This window comes from Schistocerca cancellata, chromosome 1 (genome assembly GCF_023864275.1).
Source record: "Schistocerca cancellata isolate TAMUIC-IGC-003103 chromosome 1, iqSchCanc2.1, whole genome shotgun sequence".
Classification (NCBI taxonomy): domain Eukaryota; kingdom Metazoa; phylum Arthropoda; class Insecta; order Orthoptera; family Acrididae; genus Schistocerca; species Schistocerca cancellata.
This window is the reverse complement of record NC_064626.1, coordinates 1,048,133,890-1,048,157,594: the sequence shown is the minus strand read 5'-3', so window position 1 is coordinate 1,048,157,594 and position 23,705 is coordinate 1,048,133,890. Positions and strand designations below refer to the sequence as shown.

General features: G+C 40.6%; 2 protein-coding genes across 3 annotated transcripts in view; both read right to left on the bottom strand.

Moving 5' to 3' along the window:
* Positions 1-1,526: 1,526 nt before the first annotated feature.
* On the bottom strand, positions 1,527-2,375 carry LOC126125466 (histone-lysine N-methyltransferase SETMAR). Its single transcript, XM_049915135.1, has one exon. The coding sequence runs from the start codon at positions 2,373-2,375 to the stop codon at positions 1,527-1,529; it is 849 nt and encodes a 282-aa protein (XP_049771092.1).
* LOC126090361 (traB domain-containing protein) overlaps positions 2,375-23,705 on the bottom strand; it is a 125,244-nt gene continuing 103,913 nt past the window's right edge. For both annotated transcript variants that reach the window (XM_049906981.1, XM_049906982.1), the window contains exon 8: positions 2,375-2,587. In XM_049906981.1, the coding sequence (XP_049762938.1) occupies positions 2,585-2,587 (3 nt within the window). In that variant the 3' untranslated portion in view covers positions 2,375-2,584. The remainder of the gene's footprint in view (positions 2,588-23,705) is intronic.

Below are 23,705 nucleotides of genomic sequence, written 5' to 3'. Positions count from 1 at the left end.
ATAACAGCCCCACTACCGGATGGCTACTGAGCTGGTGGCCTAGGTGAAAGGGCTATGGCAGGGAGGGAGGGGAAGGGGGAAAAGGGAGATGAACCCACACCAAAGACACTAGGGAAGGAGTTCTTCCCCATCTGGCTCACACAACAGATTTCAAATTTAGATATGGGGGTCTAAACCCTGAGGGGGACCAAAATAGGAAGGCCGAAAAGGAGAAAGAAAAGCAAACAAACCAAAACTGCAAGACAAAGCAAAGTCAGGATAGCTGGGCCTATATAAATAACATCACCATCTTAAAGATAGGAGGGGGCAAAGGTGAAGGAATTAAAAAAAAAAAAAAACAGGGAGAGAGAGAAGGAAAGGGAATGTAAGCCAGCCCAGACAAGAAGAAAGGCTGCAAGGACCCATGTACTCTCAAAAGAGTTGGGGGACTCAAGGGGGGGGGGGGTGGGGGGAGGGTCTTGCTGAAGGAATGGGTTACTTTGCAGGATGCAATTGGATCCATGGGATCTGATAGTTTCTTGAATCATTTGATGGTGACAGATAGTGGTAGACATTACCAAGGGTTCTATCTATTTGTAAGTGTTGGGGGACTCAAGGGGGGGGGGGGGGGCAGGGTCTTGCTGAAGGAATAGGTTACTTTGCAGGATGCAATTGGATCCATGGGATCTGATAGTTTCTTGAATCATTTGATGGTGACAGATAGTGGTAGACATTACCAAGGGTTCTATCTATTTGTAAGTAAACATTTTATGTATGAAAATACCTCCATGCCCTACCTCTGTTGGCAAAAAGGGTGTATAACCTTAACATAGTTTCCAACATATTTGTACCCTGACACTGATGTGTACTAATGCTTAACAGGACGTATCTCTCAAAATGGCCCTTTCCCACTTTCGAATCCTCCAATAGTGTGTATCAGCACCCACGCTACCTCTGTGCACTGTCGGAATCAGTATGCAGTGGTAAAAATGTGTGTGTACTTAAATTGCACATGATACTTGCTGCACTTGACTGTCACATAAACTTACAGTGAAACATCCCAGTTACACGACATGGGAATACCTGTTTCCCTGTAATCTCTCTCTCTCTCTCTCACACACACACACACACACACACACACACACACACACACACACACACAAACACACACACACAATAATCCTGTCAAATACAAAGTTGCTATGGTTCAATGGCAGGAAAATTGCTAAAAAAAAATCCTCTTAACTCTACTCTCAGAAATTTGAAAATATGTAAAATAAAAGGCCATTCATTCATTGTACATGTATATAAAATATAGCTTCATGACTATTTTATATAAAAAAGAGCTGCCATACTCTATTTTACAAGTTTGCATTAATTGATACTTCATATTTAACAGTAGCAGCAGTTTGCATCATTATTCCAGAGATACACTGAAACTGTCAACAATCTAACACATTACAATAACAGTATATTCCCTCATTCTTAATGATCTAATGAACTACACTTAAAACTTAAATCCACGTAAGTGTATGTATATTACATTTTCACTCTAAATACAACAAAGCATCATATGGAAGATACTTTTTACAATTGGTAGAACCACAAAGGCAAAGTTTGTTGCTCTTTACATTACATTCAGCACTGCTGTTACCTCCATAATCAAATGTTATTTCTTCACCAGGCTGTATCACATCTGCAGCAAAGATACCAATTTTAGGAATTAGCGTGTTTGTTCTCACTGGGATGACAACTGAATTCGGCTGACAAGAATGATTGATATAACGACCAATGTTTCCAATCACTGTAGGATCAACACAGGTTTTTAACAAATTACCATTGGCTAAATGTTCATTCAAAACAAATATATAGTTCATGTCACTGTCACTTTGTGACTGTGCTCTACGTTTTGCTTCCTCTATTCCTATTATTTCTCCAGCATATTCACAGATAAATGAACCTACAGCAATTTTCTTTGTTGTCCTGAGTCCCATACCTTTCCCATTACCTGTCATACATATCTCCAGCCCATCCGCTGGACCAAGTTGACAAATTCTATTTCCACATCTGGACTGATGTCCACAAAGACACAAGGAGTTGCACTCCATAATACAACCAACAATCCTCTCTGGCAACAAGCACCCATTTCCATCATAGCTTCTGTTGTAAGATCTTATACATTCACAATCCAATTCTGAAACACAAATACCATTTCTGCAGCTGCATCCCACAGCATATTGTGTTTCAAAGTCTTCAATATTAGCTCCTGGGCCTGGTATGTTACATGGTGTATAAATTAGACCTTCAATGGGATGGTTGTAATTGTCAGCCAGATTTTCTTCATCTCCAGTTAGGATCTCACTGTCCAGTGAGCTAGATAAAACATTGTCACACATAATCATAAAATGTCCACTTTATTTATTTTAAAAACATCATAATTTTCATCGTCAATATGTGTAGAAGCATTTCTCTCACACATGCCACTTTGTGTGGTGTTGATAAAACAGTTTCGTTCATATGAACAAATTTTTAAAATATCAGCACTGCTTTTTGTAAAAAAATAGAATCATACAACTATTAATTTGCCTTCATTGCCATCTTCTTATCACTGTAAAAGAAAAGAAATAAACTTGATATTAGAAAAATGAGGCTATGTTATGCAGCACTATAATGAATGCGCAATAAAACCACTTAATCGAACATACATGCAAAGAGTAGCTGAAGCAAAATTGTCAGTGTACTTTGACAGTAATAATTAATTTATCTTACAGTAGATAACTGAACAACTATACTAGTTAACATTTGCTGCGTAACAGATGAAATGAGACAGTGTTGTTAGATTACCTGAAAAGGTAAATGGCAACACAAAGTACAGCCATTCAGAAATGCCACAGAAAACATGCAGCAAATAGCTGTTGGAAAGGATAGCAGCAACTATGAATATACAGGGCATTTCAAAAAGAATGACCCAATTTTGGACACCAATAATTATGAAACACAGGATGTGCTGGCACAAAAATGTGAAGTGTTTGAATGGGCGTGGCCTAGAGTTTCAGAAAATCGGTGTTAGATGTCAGTCAATACATCTTCTCAGTTTGCAGTCAGTCAGACGTAAGATGGTGTCTATCCGACAGAAGGAGTTGATTGTGTTGCAGCTTGCAAAGACCGAATCAGTGATTTCGGTCCAGTGTGTTTTTTGTCGGTGTTTTGGTACTGATACACCTGCAGCCAAAAACATTTCTTTGGTATCACCAATTTGCATAGACCAGATGCTTATGCAAAGGTTGACCTTTCACTTCTGATGAGGTGGTGGAAAGAATTCCTTTCTTTTTTGAGGAAACCGCAGTGACTGGAATAAACTACCTTTAAATGATGCAGAACTGACTTTTTCCACAACTTCAGAACGACTATGCTGACATAATTTTACAACAGGATGGAGCTCCACCACACTGGCACAACAAAATACACCATTTTCTCAATGACACACTGCCTCAACGCTGGATGTGGCGCACAGGTCTCCCAGATACTGCCCTGCATTCTGGGCCTCCAAGATCGCGAGGCATGGCCACATGCAATTTTTTTTCTTTTTGGGATATGTGACAAAAAGTGTGTTCAGCTCCCCTTCACCTGATGACGTACAAGAAGTGAAGAACAGAACAACAACAAGGGCCAAAACTTGTGTAAATGCAGATACCTTGTGTGAAGTTTATGATGAATTTAGTTATCATCTAGATGTTGTTCATGCTACTGTTGGTGGACACACAGAGCATTTGTGATAGCTTAGTTTAAACTTTTAAGATTTTGTGAGAATTTCACAATTGATCTCATGTTTGTAGTATCTTTCTATCAATAAATATGGAGCTTTGAAATTAGGTCATTCTTTTTGAAACACCCTTTGCATTCAGGACCATGACCATTTCACAAGTCTACAACAAAAGAACATGATTAAAGAGCAACTGTGTTATAATTATCATTAAATAACACACAATTAACACTGTGAACCTGATAATTATTACTGTTATTATTACAAGTCAAGGAACTTGCACAAAATTAAAGTAAAAAAAGACGTATAATAAGTTCAGAAATGCTCTGTTTTTGGGGTTGATCCTTTCAGTCTTTACAAATCCCAAATATTTAAATGACAGGACAAGTTCCAGAAGGTTACCACATATCATTTATTCAGACATTAGCACTGTCTTTCGTGAGTATTGTCTTGCATTTACTCACATTTAAGGAAAACTGATATTCAGTATACCAACTAGAATACCATTTTAAGTTTTTCCACTTTTTGTTAAAATAATTCAGCAATGTTGCTCTCACAGACACAACAGCACTGTCGGTGAAAAATATGACACTGTTGCCAACCCTGATAAGAGTATGTAGTCCCTTTTGACGACAATTTTTGGTGAAAACCTGTCATTCAGCACGAAGTTCTGTCGGTGAAGTTTTTCCAAGCCTGTTGTGTATTTGAGGGCGTAATCGATATAACTATGATTCACTATCAATCAACATTGTGGTAGAGTGCCAAATGCCACTCAGAAATCTAAGACAACCAAATTTATTTCACTGTCTTAGGTCTACTTTTCCCAAGATAACATGACTGTAAAAAATGAGCTCGTTTCACCATAGTTATTTCTTGAAGCTATATGGAGTCTTTGAGAGAAGCTACTTATCCTCAACAATAACATAATGTCAAGTCATAGAATATGTTGTAGAACTTCTTTAATTCTCACAAATGTGAGTTCTGAATACCAAGGTACATATATTTCGAGCTGTTACTTGCCAATCTGTATATGCTGCACCTCATAAAGCTGTCAGGGATATTCTGTAAACATAACACAAATGAATACATTCCCACAAACAACACTGTGAACAACGATCTGCATTCAGTAGTTTGACTGCTTTGGTGCTTGATCCATGAGAAAACTTCTTGCAGTAACTAACAATCAAACTATTTTTAAGAATTGTGTGTTGTTTAAGCTGAATAAACTTTAAAAATTTTCCCAACAAATGAGCTACATAAGTTTACATTTTGTAGCTTTGGACCACAATAACACAGTGAACCCATTTATTAAATGCCTCACCAAATTTCATGAATCTTAATGAAACACAAAGAACAATAACAACAATGTGACTATGTAAGATGTTAATTCAAAATTATTGACTGCAAGCAGAAAATGGTGTATGAGCTGCTTACAATCTGTTGTCAGGAAGCATCCCAATATTTTTTAGGAATGATATGGGAAAACACACAAATTTTTTAAGATAGGTGAGTAGTAAACCACAATAGTCATTGGTTCTGTGCTAGAAAAACTTACAAATATTTCAACATTAGGAAAAATATTAAAATGTAAATACACAAAATGACAAGATAAAATCATAACAGTACAATGACATTAACATTTTGGCACTTCCCCAGAAAAAAGGTTTGCCCTCTAAGCCCTACAATGTAGACATCTAGACCCATACACAAACAACTATATTTTGTTCCGCCATTACAAAGTGGTACATCAACATCTAGCTCTATACTCTGCAAACCACCGAAGAGTGCATGGCATTGTGAATTACTTTAACAAACAAGCAATGTGGTGATATGTTGCCAAGCAGACTAGCTAAACAGTAAAATTTCCAACCTCTGATGTTAGGAAACTTGAAAAATAACACCCAACATAAAGCAAACATGTATCTACAAGTTATATAGTTTGTGTGCAAATATCTTTACACTAAAAGGGGGGGACAATCTTTGTGCCCAAATGTATGAATGGGAAGCGTGAAACTGAGTTGCTGAATATCTTGGGGGGGGGGGGGGGGGGGGGGAGAGAGGAGATGACAAACTGGTGCAGAATTGATATTATTCAACTGAAGAGGTTATGAAAGATGATTTGAAAATTTGAGAAGGAGAAAACACATACTTATGATTACAGTTTGTTATTTTAATTGAAATCATGAACTGTGTATCAATTACATATCCAGTACAGTATATCATATTAAAGATATTTTAGGGGGAAAAAAATCATTACACATTGACGAGCCTATTGTACATTAAAGCCAATTCTTGCACGAGACAATAAACTTCCGATATATTGTAATAGGAAATAACTAAAACTGGGACTGCAATTTGATAAACAGTAAATGAATGTAAAAGCACTGGATAAATGAGACGTAATAAATTTGTCTTGAGCTTAGCGGCAACGTTCACTTTATCGTAGTATCATGTACTAAAGCAAGTTAACATTTAACAGACCGCTTTTACAAGAAGAAGAGTAAGTACTGTGGCGCTAAACAACGATTCATTAACAGTAGTCTTGTGTTATTATTCTACAGTTTTTTAACTCCACATTTCTGTGATTGACTTCGCCGCCAGCACACGCCACTGTACACAATAACTGGCGGGGAGGACAGGTGTGAAAAAGCATATACGCAGAAGTTACGAGTCTCCTACTACACATGACATTTCAGTGTTGATTTTACTCCCTGCAGAGGTTGTGTACCGTATATTCCACGCTGTATACAAACTTAATTATTTACTTATTTCGCAATGTTTTGATGACATTATGGTCACGCACATTCAAATCATATATACCGCTCAGTGCTTGGGAAACTTCAGTCTTAGTCCAGACGAAATTAACGCAAATCACCGCCTCTTCCGAATGATCTGTCAACTTCAACACTGAAGATAAAGACGGCGATACAGCTGATTTATGAGTGGAATATCTGTGAAGTGAGCATACAAATGCGCAGAATAGATTTCGTGTTCGTTCGGAAATGCCAATACACATTAGCCGGCCTCGCTCGTTTTTTTTTTCGCGGGTTTTTTTCATGGAGGTAAAAGGACGGAGGTGGCACTACACAATTAAAATTGTGTGCACGACGATCCACCGCGATCGATACTGGTCTAGCGCGACAGCCATCTAGCGGTTAGACGGGTGAAACTACGAACATAAAGCATACACATCATACGCGCGCCAGAATAAAGAGCAGTTCTAAACTGCCGTCAATCAGCGCATGCACACTTGCGCAGAAGGGGGAACGGCAGTGTTTTCTGCTAATTATTTGCTTATTGTTCGGTGACTAGTGGCAATTTTCAGTTTTCTTTCCACTGGTTGCTTCGTATTCTAGAAATGGAATGGAGTTAACAGGCTTTTAAGGGTGTAATTAAGACATACACCAAGGGAAGGTGTATACATGACCCGCTGTATCGTAATAAGCTAATTTATGAGTAATATGCATATAAGGTTACACGGTGATTTTTGATTTGTATCGCAATGCCTTAGCTTACGAAACATCATGTTTGATTTGATTGCATCTCTTGCTTTATTTCAACATGCCAGGGAAGAGAAACTGGCAATGATAGGCGAGAAAGTCCGTGCAGTTTCGCACATTGCTCAAATGTCTCTAAGCACTATGGGACTTAACATCTGAGGTCATCAGTCCCCTAGACTTAGAACTACTTAAACCTAACTAACCTAAGGACATCCCACACATCAACAGACGAGGACTGCAAAACTCTGAGTACTACTCTGAAAAATAACGCAGGTGCACCTTTAAGTAATGGTCCTTACGGAGTTGCAAACCACTGCAATGCAACATCCACAACAACTTTTGAAATGGGCTGTGCTATTCTGTGGCTGAAATTCAGATATTCCCCAGTCGCCAGGAAACAATGTTACAGCCAGCCCGCAACACAACAGGGCACGTACCGGTATTTTATCAGTGATCTAGGCTGGTATGATAACGAGACGTATAAACATGTGATTTAATTCTTACTTTTGAGAAGCCGAGGTAACCTCCCTTATGACTGTGTCACACTTGCTAATTCCATCTTCTATCATAGACGGCAGGATCTCGAAGCAGGCCATGACCAGTGGTGGCTCGTGAGAATACATTCTAGGCGTTCACAAATTTTTAGATTCAGAAAAATTTGACAGAATGAAATCAATAGCATATGCTGTATGTTATGCTTACCACAAAATTTATAAATCTACAGCCACTGCCAACTATTACAACAACATTAATAATAATTATTATAATAAGATGCAGCTGGCTGCTGTGGACGAGCGGTTCTACGCGCTTCAGTCTGGAACCGCGCTGCTGCTACGGTAGCAGGTTCGAATCCTGCCTCGGGCATGGATGTGTGTGACGTCCTTAGGTTAGGTTTAAGCCGTTCTAAGTCTAGGGGACTGATGACCTCAGATTTTTAAGTCCCATAGTGCTTAGAGCCATATAATACGTGCATAACTTCTCTGAGAAAAGTGTTGTTTTGTGGAATTTTGTTGTTTTGTACATAATTATGTACACTTCGGGGCAATAATGAAATAATGCGTAAGCTTTCACAACTGGCCGTACCGCATTTTAGTGTAAGTGGGAGTTTTTGTGCTTTTCTATTTTTTCGGACAAATGTGCAAGATCCCTAAGAGATGTATTAGTCCACGAATTTACTTCCGGACTGAAAAATCAGATAATTTTACGATGCACCCATACAACAACTTGAGCTAACTGTACATTTCCTTGTTAAATGTTCACTTGTAATCACGATTACTCAATCAAAGGATCAGTTCTCGGAGGCCGTAGTTCCTCTGCGGTAACTCTTCCTGGTAATTTAATTTTCTGTTCCCAGATTGAGATTTTCATTCTGCAGCGGAGTGGGTGCTGATATGCAACTTCCTGGCAGATTACTGCTGGGTGCCGGACCGAGACTCGAACTCCAGACCTTCGCCTGGTCTACCTAGCTCCCAAGTACGACTCACGGCCCGTCCTCAAAGCTTTACTTTTCTGTTACCATTTGAAATAGATTCAACATAGTTCATGTTTACACTTCACATGAAAGCCAATTACCGCCCAGTAAACAATCAACTCCAAACATAAATTGCCGCCGGCCGGAGTGGCCGTGCGGTTCTAGGCGCTTAGGCGCTACAGTCTGGAGCCGAGCGACCGCTACGGTTGCAGGTTCGAATCCTGCCTCGGGCATGGATGCGTGTGGCGTCCTTGGGTTAGTTGGGTTTAATTAGTTCTAAGTTCTAGGTGACTGATGACCTCAAAAGTTAAGTCGCATTGAGCTCAGAACCATTTTGAGCCACAAATTGCCGTTTGTGGAAATGGTTAAACTCAAGTAGCAATGTCTACCAACATGGTCACTTGATAAGAATCCAAATGAGACGCTGAGATCCATATGGGTCTAAGGCACACCGCTGTCAGTCCCACAATTAAGTGAATATCAGAGAAAACATTGATACAGCTTTTCGTGAATTTTCATGTATGCAATATGGGCCCACAGCACAGATAAACCCGACTCACCATAAGATCAACAGATTTCAGAAGCATGAATAAATCCTACAGTCTTACAATGGACGGTGATGTGCTTTACGCCCCAATGTTTCTCACAAGGGAAACTCCCACGCACCCCCTTCAGATTTAGTGGGAAGAAGTCTCGATAGCCCGTCTGAAACTGGACGAAGATCAAGCATGAAAACAGGAAGACGGTGTACTGAATAATACCAGGTGATCAAAAAGTCAGTATAAATTTGAAAACTGAATAAATCACGGAATAATGTAGATAGACAGGTACAAATTGACAAACATACTTGGAATGACATGGGTTTTTATTAGAACAAAAAAAAAAATACAAAGGTTAAAAAATTTCCGACAGATGGCGCTTCATCTGATCAGAATAGCAATAATTAGCATAACAAAGTAAGACAAAGCAAAGATGATGTTCTTTAGAGGAAATGCTCAATATGTCCACCATCATTCCTCAACAATAACTGTAGTTGAGGAATAATGTTGTGAACAGCACTGTAAAGCATGTCCGGAGTTATGGTGAGGCATTGGCGTCGGATGTTGTCTTTCAGCATCCCTAGAGATGTCGGTCGATCACGATACACTTGCGACTTCAGGTAACCCCAAAGCCAATAATCGCACGGACTAAGGTCTGGGGACCTGGGACGCCAAGCATGACGAAAGTGGCGGCTGAGCACACGATCGTCACCAAACGACGCGTGCAAGAGATCTTTCACGCGTCTAGCAATAAGGGGTGGAGCGCCATCCTGCATAAACATCGTAGTTCCAGCAGGTGTTTATCAGTCAGGCTAGGAATGACGGCGTTTTGCTGTCCAGCGCCATCTGTCGGACATTTTGTGAACTTTGTTTTGTTTTGGTTCTAATAAAACCCCATGTCATTCCAAGTATGTGTGTCAATTTTTACCCTTTATCTACATTATTCCGTGGTTTATTAAGTTTTCAAATTTATACTGACTTTTTGATCACCCGGTATAAAAAAAATAGAAACAGTGAACAGTCCCAGTTAACAATTGCAATATTAAGCGCGAATTCAGAGGCGTGGCATCACGGTGTTGTACAGTGAATCGGGCTAGCCATGTTCAAAAATCCTTTGTGCCATATGTTTTTATTTTATTTTTCTTTCACAACATTATGAACTGTCCGTCCGGTCACTGAAATGTCTGTTCTCTTCCTGTAGTCTTGGCAGTTGTCAAGCTACACACTGCTAACAAAATATGAGTCATGTGGTACGAATACGTTACCGTCGCAAGTAAATGTGATGAATAGTGACGGCAGACGAGATACCACATAGACATCACACAGAAATGAAAACAACGAATAAACGGATGTAAACTATGTTACAACAAAGGAATTCAAGAGTCAAAACTTCAAACTTTGGCAGAACACAGATAAAGTGTGTGATTGTTAAACGGTTGCGTTCATTTTTTGCAGCTTATGTTTTCATCAGTTCCTTGGGAGTGATCACATTCACATTCATACAAACACCTAAAGCGAGCAAGGAGGCATGTCTCACTTACCAGAAGTATAAATTAGTTGCATCAGTAAGAGTTTCCTATCATATGACACACGTACTGTCACTAATGCTGTGTATGACACACCAGGCGTGTTTACCGGTGGAGGATTCGGTTGAGTTTTCACCAACAGCTTGCGATCCTCATTCGAAAGCCACTTTTCTTTTCGGCTGCTAACAGAGCAGTTTTGCAGAATGAACTGTTATTATAGGTCCCTTCCTTACACCTCGCTTTCGCAAACGGACGTTACAGCACGACATAGACCAATTTGAATACAGCGAACAACGGAAAAAATTGGTACCCTGGGGATTTGATCACGAGTCGCCTGCTTAGTAGTCGAATACCGTATAAGCTTGCTCTATATTGACTTCTTTTCCTTGGACCATTTACAAGTTTTTTTTTCATTGTTCAGTACACCTTCTTCCTGTTTTCATACTTGACCTGTGTTCAGGTTTTGACCTGCTGTTCACTGGGCCCTCTTACCACAAAATCGGAGGGGGTGCGATTTATAGTTCCCCTTGTCAGCGACTCATTCAGAAACCTACAGAATATGTTTACTGTCAATACAACTTTAACATATACTGACGACCAATTTGATTTTACAGCAGTATGTAACGAGCGAATTTGCGGATCTGAAGAGTGTGCTATCATCTAGCAGTATTCATGCTGAGCGAATGGGAATAAAAGTCTGTCGTAGTGTGCTACCTACCACCTGGTGGCACTGACATATACTTGAGTGGCAACGGCTAGCAGTGCACATCGTGAGCCGTGCACGTTGTATTTGACCAGTATGGCAGTTGCGCATGCGCAAAAACTCCCTAAAACGTGCACAACTGAGGGTGTGCTTGCGACACTGTTGCCAAATTTCATGGAGTCTTGGCGCGGTATATATTAAGTACTATGTCTTTCAGATTGCAGCGTCTATGTTACGATTAACATAGTTCAAAGAAAAATAACAAATAAATCCGCTAAGTGTTGGACGTTTGGGTGCTCTTACAAAATGGTTCTGAGCACTATGGGACTTTACTTCTGAGGTCATCAGTCCCCTAGAACTTAGAACTACTTAAACCTAACTAACCTAAGGACATCACACACATCCATGCCCGAGGCAGCATTCGAACCTGCGACCGTAGCGGTCGCGCGGTTCCAGACTGTAACGCCTAGAACCGCTCGGCCACTCCGTGCTCTTACAATGCAGCTGCCACTGGCCATGTTCGTCCTCACGAAGTTCCGAAATTCTTGCGGATCTTCGGGCTTCACGGAAATAATGTCAACGGATGACGTTCCAATATGTCACATGGTCTCCCTTGTGTTTCGTGCGGTAGAACGAACGACTTTACAAGAGATACACAGGTCTATTTGCGTTTTGCGCGTTATTACCATCTACTGCGCATGTGCGCCAGGTGCATCCTGCGTGGATGGTGTAATTATTACACTGTAATATGTCAACGTGAAAACCGCCTTGTGTTATCGATACGCCCGCTTCGAGCGCTGGTGCATAGGTGTACGGTTTAGGCACATCGTGTATAGCTCGCTCAGGATAAGGTGGCCGAGGCGCTCCGACCAGTTTTCGTCCAAAAAAGAGCTGGTAGAGTTAATTCCTTTGTCAGAAAAGGGGGGGGGGGGGCGAAGACGGGCATTTGCCGCCCTTCGGCTGGTCGGCGCTGACAGAATCTACCCACACGCCCTGCAATTTTTCTCAAAGGAATTTACAGGACCTAATCCGCAAAAAAATTTCATTTTTGCTTTACCTGTAGCTTTACACGTCAGGTTCATTATGATGTGCCCATCATTTCGTTAATGTTCATAGTTATTGGGACATTTATGCGGAAGTAAGACACTTTATTGAATTTTTCTTTAGACTTAGTTGGAGGTTTCTATCTGTCACCAATCTTGAGAAAATTGATCTGACGTAGCGCACTCATTTGCGTTCGCACCGCGTCAGCGATAAAGCCAGAGTGAAATACCCACAACATTCCTCAATTTCATAAAAGGTTTGAGATATCGAAATGAGATTTTGGCACACAAATGGGACGGTATTTCCCTGTATGGTTATCATGCAAAAGGTCATTATCTACCGTATTATTCCACTAACTACCGACTTTTCCGATGAAAGAATGTAATTTTTATGGGCTATCGATAGCTCGTGAAACGAGAAATACTATGGGTTTTGGAACAATGTAAGTGAATTCATTACAAGTTATTTTGTCCCTAGAATGCCCTTTTTCATAAGATGCTCACCTTACTTTTCCTCAGTTCGTCACTTATTTTCACATCTGCTTCTCTCTGTTCGCCTTCCAAGTGTCCCTAATCTTTTGCATGGAAGCTATCGTAATGCTGTTGTATGCTGAATTTTTTTTCGTTCTGTTCAAAGTTTTGAAGCGCACTAGTAGAACATTTAAGCGTATCAAGATACCATCACATATATAAAAAAACATGTACCGGGTGATCAAAAAGTCAGTATACATTTGAAAACTGAATAAATCACGGAATAATGGAGATAGACAGGTACAAATTTACACCCATGCTTGGAATGACATGGGGTTTTATTAGAACCAAAAAAATACAAACGTTCAAAAAATGTCAGACAGATGGCTCTTCATCTGATCAGAATAGCAATAATTAGCATAACAAAGAAAGACAAAGCAAATATGATGTTTTTTACAGGAAATGCTCAGTATGTCCACCGGAATAATGTGAACAGCACTGTAAAGCATGTCCGGAGTTATGGTGAGGCATTGGCGTCGGATATTGTCTTTCAGCATCCCTAGAGATGTCGGTCGATCACGATTCACTTGCGACTTCAGGTAATCCCAAAGCCAATAATCGCACGGACTAAGGTCTGGGGACCTGGAAGGCCAAGCACTAGTAGCTGGGCTGAATTATTAGACTTCTTAGTATTCCTGTACCTGTGAAAGCCGGTTAGCCCGGCAAGAACCCCGAGTTCCTCCTTGCAAGCGCTCCAATCCCTGTTTGAGGTGTCAAAGTGAAAATATTAGAATTTAAATCGGTACTTGCGTCATCGTAAATAACATCCAACATATCACACAGAAACTTTGAAACTGTACTTTCCAGAAAGTGTTACAGGCCTAATTATCCGAAAGATGTCACATATGGTTTTTACTATAACCAGAACTGCATCTTTAATGTGAGAATCGGATTTTTAACACACCTCAAAGTACGGACCTACTCGAAATCTGTTTTGCTGAATTTATTTAACGTTGTGCAGGCGTACGTCAATAAACCTTCAGTGACTCATTCAGAATACGTGTGAAAGACAAACACAAAGCTTAGTGCAAGATACTTTGAACGCCTAAAGCACTGAAAAGGGGAAACATATACGTGCACATTTGCAAATTACTTCATGTAACAGAATCACCACCTATAACAAATCCCGACCATACTGCCGGTAAGCAGTAATAATAATTTATAGACTGTTGATGTCTACCTACCACAACGCAAAAAGATCCACTGCAGGAACTTCAAGCAAACGTAAGCCATCCTTGGCACTTGAACAAATTATTTTTCCACGTTATAATCCACACCTAAAATTTCTGATGATGATTTTACTCACTTGAGGTTTCCAATGAACCTGGTATTTTGTCCATAGATTTCTAACTTCTTGTCGGTTATGATTTTTTATGCTCAGGATGCCACAAAGTCCGACTTTGAGTAAACTTATCAGTTTCGTTATGGAAAAAATAAAAAAAGATTCTATTTCATGGGTTGACGATCACCGTCGTCAGTTTGTGGCAGGGTCAAGGAGGTTAGGTTAGGTTAGAATCTGTTATTCGTAAGACGTATAGGTTAGATTTTAACCTCCAAAGGTGGGATTGATACCACGACGCCTTTGTGTTTGGAGGAGAGTGCTTCAGTGCGGCGTTTGCCATAAAAAAGATACCGAATGCATGAAAATAAGCTATATCTGCTTCGAAAAGATCGTCGCGAGTACTGTACATTGTCATCAGTTATTGGAATTATCAATTAGACGACAAATTTTATGAAAATGAAGTGAGGAGGGAAACGCCTTCATGCAAGAGTTAAAAATGCTTCAACTTTGTGTCAGCATTTTCCTTCTCCCACCACTGATTGGCGTGACAAAGAACAGCTAACTTTGAATCTAAAATGCCGTTCTTGGTGTGTTTCATATTTACACGTGTATATTAAGAAAATATGTCGTTTCAACGATACACCGCTTTAAAGCTCTCTCCCAAACACGTTGTTCCGGGCATGGTTTATTATGCACCGGTGGTAGGATGTGAGACTTTTGTGCATCAAGGTTTTGCCAATGAGGTTACGAACATACAACGGTTAAGTTATACGAGGTGAAGACAGATCCTGTTTCTATTATATGATGCACGGATAAAACTTGTGTGAAAGAAGAATTATTTAATTAATGAATGTTATATCTGCGGGTTTCACAGCAGCCCACTTTATTCTAAAAATGGTGAAAATTAATACAACAGTGGCTGCATATTCAGATAATCAGATTCTAGAACAGGATGCTTCTGTGGTCTTTTAAACACTTGCTCATTTGGTTTGAGAAAGGAAGTAACAAGGGTTCTTGTGGCAGTATTATTTCAGCTTTTAATAAAGGAAATCATCTATAAGTTATCACAGTGTCTTTTTAGTGAATATGCACAACGCATAGCTTCAAAATTAGGCTTAGAAAAAAATTAATAATAAACCTGCGATTTCGGTCCATGGATTCCGAACTATGTTCCAATTATGATATTTTCATGTTCAGGACGCCACAAACTCACTTTTTCTTGGACTAAACTTATCAGTTTCTCACACTCCATATTTCGATCTGACCGAAGAAAACAAACTGCTTCGAATTTCACCGATTGTCGACCGAAGTCTGTACGTTCGGGAGATACTATCAGCTATAGTGTGACCGCGCACGTAGTGGCGTACTGATTTGAAAGAATCAGCCACCTCCGGCCGATGTCGGTCGTCGGCGGAATCCACAGATATTGGAGCCACTGTGACCGTAGCCGTGACACGTACGTCACAGCATGTGCCACTGCAGGTCATAAGACCCTGTAAACGGTAGAACATTGTCAAACGTAACTAAGTTTGAGAAATATTTGACCGTGCACAGCGCAGTTTGACGTGTTTGTCAAGCATAGATCGCGCAGGACGCTTTCGAGAGAAATTTTGATTGACTGAAAGATGGTAGAGGTACCACACCTTCCCCGACGTATATTGCGCATGAAGAGTTTATGAAAAAAATCAATATTTTATAACGCATACAGTGACATACAAGAGGAGTGGAATGAAATAAAATAAATCGAAGTTATCTGGTTCTTCCACGGACGATGTGGGCTATATGTTGCCACATTGCAATGCTTTAATAACCTGTCATTAGTGGATCAAGCAGAAGAGAATAAATAGTCGCAGACGTGTGTCTTCTTTTTCAATGTGAGGGTGAAGTAACGTTAGACTAGTTATTAAACGTTCACTGTCCTTCCGCAGAAAGTAGATGTAATAATCAGGTTCTGAGTGAAACATTTCCATTGAGAGACTTCCAGTTGCATATTTCTCATTTTAAACCATTCTCTGGACTGGCGTATTGTTTTCTTCTTCTTTAAACACAGTGCCAGAGGCAATGTTAGAATAGCTTTATCTGCATTTGTAGCCATTCCCACAGGTGCCAAAATAAACCATACACGAAAAGTGTCTACTTCAAAAGTTAAGGTTAAATTGACAAGCTTTCTTAGTAGGCGTACGAGCTTGTTTGATACATTCGTGGATAGACAAGAGCGAACTTGACAGCCAGTTTGGTCTTTTAGGAGTTTGTCCACTCGAAGACAGTTGATGAACTCAACGGGTTGTGAGCGTAATGTTTCTTTTAGAGTATTTTCATGGATAAAACTCGAATTTTAAGACATTCCCTGGACCAGAGTCTTCTTCTTCTTCATTAAACACAGTCCAGAAGTGAATGCTAGCACTCCTTTGTCTGCTCTTGTGGCCGTTCTCACTACTATAAAAATAAATACGAACACGAACAGCGTCTGCTTCAAAGTGAGGTTAAACTGACACATCGTTTGAAAGTGTACGGGCTCGTTTGAAAAAACCATGACGTCTTTCTGACATCACACGCACATACAGCAGACCACAGGAACTGCTATTGAATACCGTTAACGTTCGATGCAGGGTGCTTGGGAAGCATATTGGATTCTGTAACTTTGTATTGTAACTTGTATGCACTAAAAGTATGCCACTTCAAAGCAACGGCACACTGAAGATTTATAAAAACACATCATTATTGATACGATTTGTTATAATTAAGCGTCACATAATGACGTACTGGCGGTTAAAGCCTTCATGAGATCTAAGTAACAGTAGAAATTGCAAGCTTTCGCTAAGTCATTGTGGGTATAAGCGTTTAGTTACGGAATGTAGTGTAGCTTTGTAGCAGGTTCGCACGCTGCCATGTCTGCATTTTTTTTTCTTCAGCTTCACATTTCAACAAAGTTCTGGGTCTACCTTACTAAGTTAATAGAAGTGTGTTCTGTAATATACGACATTATATGAATTGTTAATAACTTTCAAATCAGGCATGTAACACGCAAATGCGAATAAACATTCAAAACATGTTGATCATCTGGTAAAAGATGGTCGAAGTAGAGAGGACATAAAATTTAGACTGGCAATGGAAAGGAAAGCATTTCTGAAGAAGAAAAATTTGTAAACATCGAGTATAGATTTAAATGTCAGGAAGTCGTTTCTGAAAGTATTTGTATGGAGTGTAGCCGTGTATGGAACTGAAACGTGGACGATAAATAGTTTGGACAAGAAGAGAAGAAGCTTTCGAAATGTGGTGCTACAGAAGAATGCTGAAGATTAGATGGGTAAATCACATAACTAATGAGGAGGTATTGAATAGAAGTGGGGAGAAGAGGAGCTTGTGGCACAACTTGACTAGAAGAAGGGATCGGTTGGTAGGACATGTTCTGAGACATCGAGAGATCACCAATTTAGTATTGGAGGGCAGCGTGGAGGGTAAAAATCGTAGAGGGAGACCAAGAGATGAATACACTAAACATATTCAGAAGGATGTAGGCTGCAGTAGGTACTGGGAGATGAAGAAGCTTGCACATGATAGAGTAGTGAAACAAATACTAACAAAGAGATAGAGGGGCTGGCCAGTACTTACCTCAGCTCAGTACAGCCGATAGATACACATAAAACAGAACCGAAAATTTATGTTCCTAGCTTTCGGAACAAATGTTCCTTCATCGGGGAGGAGAGAGGGGAAAGAAAGGGAAGAAGGGAAAGGAGATTCAGTTACTCACAACCCAGGTTATGAAGCAACAGGGAAAGGAAAATAGGGAGGGTAGCAAAGATGGAGGCATGGTTGTCAGAGGGAAGCCAAAGATATTCTATTGTAAGTACTGTGCCAACTTCAAACCAAAGAAGATGCATACAGAAGTAAAGAGGTATATAGTATAAAGATAAACACAACTATGTAGTATGAAAAGATGCGTGAATGGCTAAAGAGGAAAGGGAAAGAGGAGAAGACTGAAGAGCGAATGGGAGTGAGGTTGTTTAACGTAGGTTCAGTCCAGGGGGATGGCGGGATGAAAGGATGTGTTGGAGTGCAAGTTCCCATCTCCGCAGTTCAGAGGGAGAAGCCAAATGGCACATACGGTGTAGCAGGTTCCTAGGTCCCTAGAATTATGCTGGAGGGCATGCTCCGCTACTGGGTATTGGGCATCTCCTAGGCGGACAGTTCGTCTGTGTCCGTTCATGCGCTCAGCCAGTTTAGTTGTTGTCATGCCAATGTAAAAGGCTGTGCAGTGCAGGCAAGTCAGTTGATAAATGACATGTGTAGTTTCACACGTAGCCCTGCCTTGAATTGTGTATGTTTTACCAGTAGCGGGGCTGGAGTAGGTGGTTGTGGGGGGATGCATGGGGCAGGTTTTGCAGCGGGGTCGGTTACAGGGGTAGGAACCGCTGGGTAGAGAAGGTAGTCTGGGAATACTGTAGGGTTTAACAAGGATGTTACGGAGGTTGGGGGGGGGGGGGGGCAATGAAAGGCCACTCTGGGTGGTGTGGGGAGAATTTTGTCAAGGGATGATCTCATTTCAGGGGTTGACTTGAGAAAGTCATATCCCTGGCAGAGTAATTTGTTGATGTTTTCGAGGCCAGGATAATATTGGGTGACAAGGGGGATGCTTCTGTGTGGTCTGGGGGTAGGAACATTGTTTTTGGACGGGGAGGAATGTATTGCTCGGGAAATCTGTTTGTGGACAAGGTCTGCAGGACAGTTGCGGGAGAGGAAAGCACTGGTCAGGTTATTGGTGTAATTGTTGAGGGATTCGTCACTGGAGCAGATACGTTTGCCACGAATACCTAGGCTGTAGGGAAGGGAGCGTTTGATGTGGAAAGGATGGCAGCTATCAAAGTGAAGGTACTGTTGTTTGTTTGTGGGTTTGATATGGACAGAGGTGTGGATGTGAGCTTCAACAAGATGAAGGTCAACATCCAGGAAGGTGGCTTGGGTTTTGGAGAAGAACCAGGTGAAATTCAGATTCGAAAAGGAGTTGAGGTTATGGAGGAAATTAAGGAGTGTTTCTTCACCATGAGTCCAGACCACAAAGATGTCATCTATAAACCTATACCAGGCCAGTGGAAGCAGCTGTTGGGTCTTCAGGAAAGCCTCCTCCATGCGGCCCATGAAGAGGTTGGCATAGGACGGAGCCATCCTGGTTCCCATGGCCGTTCCCCTGATTTGTTTGTAGGTCCGGCCTTCAAAAGTGAAGTAATTATGGGTGAGGATGAAGTTGGTAAGTGTGATAAGGAACGAGGTTTTTGGAAGATCTTCGGGTGGGCGTTGGGAGAGGTAGTGCTCAAGGGCAGAGAGACCATGGGTATGTGGGATGTTTGTGTAAAGGGATGTAGCATCTATGGTGACAAGAAAGGTTTCTGGTGGGAGAGGAGTGGGAATGGATTTGAGGCATTCTAGGAAGAGGATGGGAGTCTGCGGGTGGTAGGTTGTAGGTGCTGGTCTACCAGAGCTGAGATACGTTCGGTTGGGGGCTTTGAAGCCTGCTACAATGGGACGGCCAGGATGGTTCTCTTTGTGGATTTTGGGTAATAGGTAGAAGGTAGGGGTACGTGGCTCAGGTGGAGTGAGTAAGTCTATGGAAGCCATTGTGAGGCCTTGTGAGGGACCTTGGATTTTTAGGATTTTTTGCAGCTCAGTCTGGATGGAGGGAATGGGGTCCTGGGTAACAGCTTTGTAGGTTGAGGTGTCGGAGAGTTGACGCAGTCCTTCTGCCACATACTCCACACGGTCAAGTACGACAGTTGTGGAGCCTTTATCCGCCGGGAGGATGACAATAGAGCGGTCTATTTTCAGCTCCTTAATGGCACGGGATTCAGCTGGGGTGATGTTGGGGGATGTCGGGACGTTCTTCAAGGACTGGGAGGCAACACTGGATGTGAGGAATTCCTGAAATGTCTGCAAGGGATGGTTTTGGGGGAGGGGAGGAGGATCCCTTTGAGAAGGCAGTCGGAACTGTTCTAGACAGGGTTCAACACTGGGTCTAGTATTTGGGGGCTGTGTTTTGGTAGTGAAGTGGTATTTCCAGTTGAGGTTCCAGGTGAATGAGAGGAGATATTTAACCAGGGCAGTGTGGTTGAATTTAGGTGTGTAGCATGGAGAGCTGCATCAAACCAGTCTCAGGACTGAAGACAACAACAACAACAACAACAACAGACTAAAAAGAATAGAAAGGACTGACACATTTGCAAAAGAATTAAAAGGCAACTTAGTTTGTCATCTATAAAGTATAACAGAAAATTTACGGGCTGGTTCTTTCAGGACACTTATTTGGCAAACTAAAATGTCTTTAATTGAAGTACATCTTCAACCAGCAATATGACGTTTTTCATAATTTTGTTACAACAAATGTTACCAATAATGGCACGTTTCCGAGAGATTCTCTGTGTTCTGAAATAGCATTTATTCACAGGGCAAAAGATGAATGAGGTGCTGCTTTAAACTGCCTGCTGGAATTGCTACTCGTACTTTCTAATGACAGACCAACTTATGACAGTAGTTTTCACAGTTTCTAAACATATATTTTATTGAGAAATCTTAATGAACACTGTTGAATATATAAATTATTGGAATCAATGTTGGACTTCAGGTTTTTCGCTAGTAAATCGGTAGGTCACCTCATTTTCGGCTTTGATGAAGGTATATTGGGTAAAACAGTACAACTTTTTCATAAGGAGCGGATTTAATTGTAGCCAATAATTCTCCTTATCCGTTGCCCAGCCACATGAATGCATAACTTCAGGTTTTTATAAATGACACAATGTCTTGGCTACCATATACCTGCAGCAAAGAAAAAGCATAACCTCCAGTTATCTCTTCACTTGAGGTGAATGGCGCCGAGTTTCCACACCCAACACTGCCGTACTCCATTCGGTTTCAGTACGTTTTCATTTTATTTCTGAAAAACGCGGAAACGGTGGTCGGCAAGTACACTTTTGCAGCTTAACCATAAGAATGGCAACCTATGTTTAATTTTCTGCAGCAATCTGTGGGCAACATTTGCAAACCAGTGACATGTCCCACAATCTTAAAATGATCTACAAAGGAGATTCCTTACATATCACTTGTGAGGCCAGTTCTAGAATATTGCTCAAGTGTGTGGGACCCGTACCAAATACGCCAAACAGGGAATTTTGAACGTATACAGAGAAGTGCAGCACAAAGTGTCTCACAGGTTTGTTTGATCCGTGGCGGAGTGCTACAGAGATACTGAAGGAACTAAACTGGTAGACTCTTGAACATAGACATAAACTATACTGAGGAGGTCTATTAACTGTTTCAAGAACCGACTTTAAATGATGACTCTAGTGATATACTACAAGCCTCTATGTAGGGCTAACATAGGATAAGATTAGAATAATTACTACAAGCACAGAGGCATTCAAACAATCATTCTTTCCATGGTACATATGTGAATGGAACAGAAAGAAGCCCTGATAACTGGTACAAAGGATGTACCTTATGCCATGCAACTCAGGTGGTTTGCAGAAAGTAGATGTAGATAGTCGATAGACAGCTCTTTTTGTCTTCGATACAGAATGTGACATCAAAATTATGTCACATTTTTTGGAAGTCTTGTGAACTGTGGGTTACCCAAGAAATGACCTTTGGGGTTACGTGATCAAAACATATGATGATGTAAGCCATAAAAAAACTTTCCTCCCAGGAAACCTTGACAGTGCCATGATGTAACAAACAGTGTGGATGCCGCCATTTGCGATGGATTACGGATTGTTTTGACAGTCAGTGTGAACTGACATTAAGGATCACAAACACCATGATCATCCAAATGCTTTCAGCAAAGGCATTCTCCCAGTTCCAATGGGTTACAGTTCAACGAAAGCTATCCACGTGGTGGCCACTGGATGATCACATTTCAACTGACCAGAGGTATTCCTTCTAGTTTAATAACCTTGCTTTGTGTTTTCAGTCTCATAGCATTCTCGTTGATGAAAACAACTGAAGAAGTACCAGGTTCTTGTTGGACTTTTAGAGATTTGGTACTTCTCAACCTTGCAAAAATTTAGTACATCCTGGTGTAATTTTATTCCCTGAGGAACTTTTCTGCAGAAGTGTGGTCTTCATTTGATTTCTGGGATATTGAAAGCAAAAAGCTCTCACTTTCCATAACTTCACTTTCAAAATGAATAAATTTTACCTCTTCCATACAAGGATCGGACCACAAGATCCGATAATTGTTGGTCACATACTGTACTCACTGCTATAAATGACACACACAAATTTACTTGACTCACTTTGTAGGGGAGGCAACACAGGTAGAAATATACCTGATGCACTGTTACACATAATTATATTGGCAACGTTAAACTGCATATGAAATTCATAACCACTGGACACATTGCAGCCACTCCTTACCAACTTAATCAGTAATAATTTTTCTAGAAATCACTCAATTTCTGGCATTTGTAATGTTTGGGTATTTACTACATTGTATTTTATTAACACTGACAATACATAGCAGATAATTAGTACCAATCAGCAACAAAATTTATGTTACCAAAATCAATGAGACAATCTTATCAAATCTGTCACTATCCATACATATAATAAAAATAGGTGTATGTGTTTTCCACATCTCCTCCTAAACCACTGGACCGATTTCAGCCAAATTGGTACAGATATCATTTATGGTCTGGTAAGAATTACTGTGAGGGTAAGAACAACCCACTTATCGAGGGGGTGAAAAAGCAGTGCGGCCTATGACGCGAGAATACCCATACTTTGTCATCCCGTATTTGAGAATTAGTGACATGCAACGAACTGTACACACAATTTCAAACATATACGAAATTTTTCCTCTCTGACAACCCCCAGAAAATGATGAAAGGAAAAATGTTTATTGCTTCCTACTTTTCTGCTGTTCATGCAATGAAAGTATCACTTTTGGCATGATGTTATGGATTTACTACTTCTTTACTAATAACTGTATTTGTGATACATTTTACAGACAGTATGCACATATACCACTGAACGCAAGTGTGAAATTATATCACTGTACGACACACAAATCTGGGGATACAACACCATACATAAAGAATAAGGTGCGTGAAAAACTACCGCATCATGCATTTAAATTTATTACTTCCTTGCTCCTGCCTCTATTCGCAAACAGTATCCACATAAGCTACTGAACATACCTACACTACTATATCATTCTATGACACATAGTTAAGAAGATATGAGATGCTTGGAAAACTGCCGCATTGTGCAAGACATTTAAATTTATTACCAACTCCTTTCATTCTACAGTTAACACTTTGTATCACCGCGGTTCCAAGAAGTGCCAGTCACAAATGTGAAGCAGAAACATTTGACTCAATTTC

Bases quoted from the DNA above. Each gene is read 5' to 3' on its own strand.
- LOC126125466 (XM_049915135.1), bottom strand. From the start codon at position 2,375: ATGTGTGACAATGTTTTATCTAGCTCACTGGACAGTGAGATCCTAACT.